Source organism: Takifugu flavidus, chromosome 14, assembly GCF_003711565.1.
Source record: "Takifugu flavidus isolate HTHZ2018 chromosome 14, ASM371156v2, whole genome shotgun sequence".
Lineage (NCBI taxonomy): Eukaryota > Metazoa > Chordata > Actinopteri > Tetraodontiformes > Tetraodontidae > Takifugu > Takifugu flavidus.
This window is the reverse complement of record NC_079533.1, coordinates 4,938,865-4,944,196: the sequence shown is the minus strand read 5'-3', so window position 1 is coordinate 4,944,196 and position 5,332 is coordinate 4,938,865. Positions and strand designations below refer to the sequence as shown.

Genomic DNA, 5,332 nt, shown 5'->3' with positions numbered 1-5,332 from the left:
CAACGTACATAGAGGTTTATTTTACAAGAAGGGCACATTTTTGTACAAACTGTAAACTAAGTCCTGCAGTTGTTCTGAGGGTAATAACACTTGACATCACTTCCATGAATGAACACCAGAAACATGTAAATAAATAAGTATATAAATAGCCACTGTCTGTTGATTGTGGACATACAGCATGTAACTCTCCTACACACATTAAGGATCCTCCAAGATAAAAAGCACTTGTGTTCATCACAACTACATTTTAAACATTATTGTACAATACATTTTTCCTGCGCCCTTACCCACAATACTGCTCTTTTTCACTTCATTTATTTCTTTTTTGGGAATGAGGTAGGGGTTGAATCCTGGAGTCGAGTTAAATCATCCCTATATTTCCACAGAGTGTTGGCAGCGCTGTCAGGCCCCAGCGCCTTCTGTCCTGCAGCGGAGGAAGTGCAGATTTCCTGCACCGCCACATTTGGTTAACATGTCATACATCATGTAGCTGAGTACCCGTGTCCTGACGCTGCAGCTCTCCCCTCTAACCGTATCCACCCCCACCCCTCAGAGGGCAGCCTGAAGGAAATTTTCTGAATCAAACAGAACATTTCCTCATGGGACTGTTGGCCAACACCGTCCCTCTCTGAAATCAAAGCAGTGACATCTGGAAGGATGCCTGAGCCAACGGTGCAGAGACCGAGGGTGGAGTGCGCAGTAGAGATCAGGTTCAATCCCTGCAGGAGGTATGTTTCCATAAATGTGTTCATACACAGTCCAAAAAACACAGCTGGCTCAATGTGAAAATGCCAATGATGTCAGATTAATCTCTTTATCATTAATAATCCCCTCTGAATACCAAATAAATAAGACAAACGCCACAGTCGCATTCAGTTTAGCACAATAATAGAAAGAAATTACAACAGTAATGATACTAATAAGAGAAATAATATTTGGTAATGATAACAAAATAATAGTAGTGATAATAATTGTAATACTAATTATACTTGTAATAATAGTAATGGCAGTAGTAGCAGCTGTGTTTGTAGTGGGTCATGTCTCCTAAATAATAAGTTTGATGTGTGTTAATGTTGGGAACACTCATCAAGCTGAGAGAGAAAGGAGAGGAAGGAGGTCGACAGAGTCAACAGAGGTGGAAGATAGGGGGAGGAGCAAATCTCCCTCAAAGCAGTTCCCATTCACGTCCACAGACCCTGCAGCCTGAGTTATCACATCAGACCGTGCCACAACAGTGCTGTAACTTAGAAAGTGATAAAGTGGTCAAGAAGTTGAGATAAGAGAGATGAGGGATGTGCTTGATAAGGGTAACAAAGAAAGCAGAAATACCGAAACATGACGGGGTGCAGCGTCCTAGAGAGGGGTGCATTAATTGGTCTGGAACATAGAACGATCACAGAACAATCTGGAATCACTCCTTAAATCAGCTTTTATGGAACTATAGATAATTTATGTTGGGATTACGTCAAGGAACTCCTTATCTGCCCCATGCCTCAGTCACCTGCCCCAGCTCAAATCCAATTCTAGTACTTTGGTGTCTAAAAGAACTTAACCTGGAATAAATTGCCACTGCGACATGAGTACTGTAACCAGAACATCAATGACAACTTCAGAAGAATAAATAACAGGACTAAAACAAGAATTTTGCAAATCAGAAATAAAATCAATTACCCCACACTGTCTCCTCCATAAATCAGAAAGCACCCACATATAAGACCATGTTTTCTACGACTTTCTACACTTTCCTCCAACATGTTCAAGTCCCTCCCAGTCTGCGTCAGTTCTGTACAGTAAACAACTGCAGATGCATACGCCTCACTTAAGGAATTTTAAAAAAAACTATTTGTATACACATACTTTGTGCTCTGCTGCAATATTCACATTTTCAACATTTGTCAGTTTCATTAATCAATAGAGTATTTTGCAGATTGTTATTTCCAGAATAAAGTGCCTTTAATTGAAACATTCTGTTGTTTTTTCCATGTTGGCAGTCATCTTTAGGCTCTATGTATTCCGCTCTTGTTCTTTCTACCTACATAACATTTCCCTCCACACACGCTGATCCATCGTTTCCTAACAGGACATGGATTTATGTTGTCCGTTCTGCGTGATGGGGTTGATTGTTTCCAGAGTTACTGCTGCATCGCTGTCAAAATTTCCAGAGATGGCTGGGGACACTTTCTCCATGGCATTGTTTACCAGCCCCACTTCCATCTCACCACCAAAACCGTCCTTTTTCTGCAGCTCCTCCTCCTGACACAGGATGCTGTGTGGGATCACGTAGCTAGATGAATGGTTTCCCTCCTTCGGGATGTGGCTCTTGGGCTGATACTGGCAGCTGGGGTTGGACAATGGGGCGCCAGTGTTGTTGATGCTGACGATCTCGATGGCGCTGTTGCCTGGGCAGAGCCGATGGCACCCCAGCAGGATGGAGAAGGCCTTGCGGAAGTCTGCATTGAAGGCATAGATGATGGGGTTGAGCGATGAGTTTGCCCAGCCGAACCACACAAACACGTCGAAGGTGGTGGAGCTGATGCAGGGGAAGTCCGTGGTGTCATCAGCTTCACAGAATGGAACCATGCAGTTGAGGATGAAGAAGGGCAACCAACAGCACACAAACACTCCCATAATGACCGAGAGTGTCTTTAATACTTTGGTTTCTCTTTTGAACGACATTTTAAAAGAACACTCGCTCTCCATGCTCAAACTGTTCCCCATGCTGCTGTGGCGGTTTTTGGCACTCTCCGCTGCCCTTTCCAGGGCGGATATTCTCCGTATCTGTTTTTGGGCGATCCGGTAAATCCGAGTGTAGGTGACGATCATGATGGCCACGGGGATGTAGAAGCTGATAAGGGAGGAGGAGATGGCGTAGGTCCTATTGAGGCTGGAGTCGCAGTTGTCTGGGGGAAGTTCTCCGGCGTACGTTCCGTTTAGCTCGACGTAACTCGCGGTCTGAGCTTTGTGCCAGTTAAGCTGCACGGGAATGAAGGAGATGAGAACGGACAGGGTCCACGCCACACTGATCATCAGACATGCCACTTTAGGAGTCATCTTGCGTTCATAGCGAAAGGGGCTCGAAATGGCCCAGTAGCGGTCGACGCTAATCACACACAGGTTCAAGATGGAGGCCGTGGAACACATGATGTCAAACGCCACCCAAACGTTGCAGAACTCACCGAATGGCCAGAACCCCATGATCTCAGTCGCTGCCTTCCAGGGCATCACCAAGATGGCCACCAGAAGGTCCGAGATGGCCAGGGAGATGACAAAGAAGTTGGTGACCTTTGATCTCAGGTGTCGGAACTTGGTGACGGCCACACACACCAGCGTGTTGCCTAGCAGCGTGGTGAAGATTAGGAGGGAGAGGAAACATCCCGTCAGCACACGCTTGGACGAGTCTCTCTCCAGAAGCATCTGCTTGCCATCTCCCACCGTTGAGAAATTCTGAGCCATTGTTTACGTTAGACTGCTAACACAGCAAGAGGGGAGGGGGGGTGAGGGGAGGGGTGTCAGCTGTCACCCCATCACATCCTAAGCATGCAGCAGGTGCACCTCTCCGGGGAGGAATTTCAAACAGACAGCGCAGCCAGGAGGGATGTTAACTGTCTCGGCACCAGCTCTCCCACACACTCGGTCGTCCATAGGCGTCTCACCACAACCACCATCCTGGCATGAGAGCCACTATAAATATTTCACAAAGATGTGGAAAAAATGCTGTCCAAAAATTCCACTTTGGTTGGTTCTTGCACCAGCGGGGCAGGCAGTAGACATTCTAGTATGAAGAAGAGGAAGGATGTTTTGGGTGTTGGGTGGTAGTTTCTGACAAAAGAAGAACAAAAATGCCTTCTTCCTTTTACTGCTCTCACTTCATGAATCTGCCGCAAAGCTCCCCGCAAGTTTCACATCATATTGTCGACCAGCTATTGAGTAAACAGAGGCTTATCCAATCCTGAGCCTCGTGTACCACCTCATCAATAACCTCTATCGATGGTTTTCGCACTGCGTTTATCTGATTTGTGTAATTATCCTTGAGGCGGGTCTCTGTGAATATATTGGTGTCTGTATCGACGCGGTTCCACCCCTGTGGCACTTTAAAAATATATTTGCAGGTTTCATTTACTCTAATTTCTCCTTCAGCAGCTGCCCACATTTGCTTCACCCTTCGGGGAGATGATGCACCCGAATTGGTGAGCCAACAAGACCGGACCGGAAAAGTCTCTATGGTCCGTTTCAATGATAGCCAAGCGTTTGAATTTTCTTTTTTCTCACAAGTAGGACAGGAACATTGATATCAGAGCTCTTTTTTGTAACTATATTTGATTTTTTTTAATTTCTTTTTGGTTTAAGCAGTTTTGTCAACACAGCAAAACGAGCTCTTCAAAGCATTTATCAGTGAGCACGTCACCCACCTAAATCACCCATGTAGCCCATCCCCGGTTTGACTCCTCTTAAACCGACCCGAAGAATTCAGTCATTTTATTGGCTTAAAATTTGTAGTCAGCATGAGCTCCGCTGGTGAAGGCTTCGACGCTGAGCGGAATTTGTTTTACACAAATCCTAAATCAATTCCTGCAGGGTGAAAACAGTCCTTTCAAAAATATGCATGCCTGCGGCTTACATCAAATTTGCGTCCCCAGGTGGAGAGGAGTGCAACCTCTCTGCGTGCTTCTCTGATCCGAATTCAGCCGCGCAGCTCCGTACGTCCGTCTTTCTTTCTCATCTCTTTCTCAGTCGTGGGAAAATAAGCCCTTCTGTGACGCACGTGTGCTCTGACTGCAGAGTGATGGGGAATGACACTGGTCTCCTCGGCGTCGCTTCCGTGCGCGCTCCCCTCTCTCGGGCGCTCAACTGTTCTCTCGGTGGACGGCGTTACGGATCTTTGCCACAACCATCCAAGGAGGCTGTAGACGACAAGACTACCCGACCGATCCTGCAGCCTGGATGTGTTTCTCCAGCTACGATTGAGGATTTAGTATTTTATCAACTCAAATCTTGTGCGAGTGCTTCCAGAGTGCCTTGACTTTGGCTCGGTGTTGCCAAAGTCTCCGCCGAGGCGTCTCGTGGTGGCTTATTTGCTGTTTGTGACTCCATTGTTTTAAGCTTGGCCCACCAGCAGTGGTTTCACCGCTGTGGAATCCCAGTTTAATCCGGGAAAATAAAAGTGCGCGTGCGCCCCAACCTGAACTTTTGGACAGCGGACACCTACGCAGAGGGACGATAGAGCCATCTGCTGGCAGCCGCAGTCAGATGGCATGAAAGCGACTTGACTTGTAGCACAGCAGCAATAACGTCACATCAATAAACGATTCGAATCACGGAGCCACCAAGACTG

General features: G+C 46.5%; 1 protein-coding gene across 1 annotated transcript; it reads right to left on the bottom strand.

Moving 5' to 3' along the window:
- drd1b (dopamine receptor D1b) lies at positions 1-5,332 on the bottom strand. The gene has a single exon (XM_057055555.1). It carries the CDS (start codon positions 3,451-3,453, stop codon positions 2,074-2,076), a length of 1,380 nt encoding a protein of 459 aa, XP_056911535.1. The 5' UTR covers positions 3,454-5,332; the 3' UTR covers positions 1-2,073.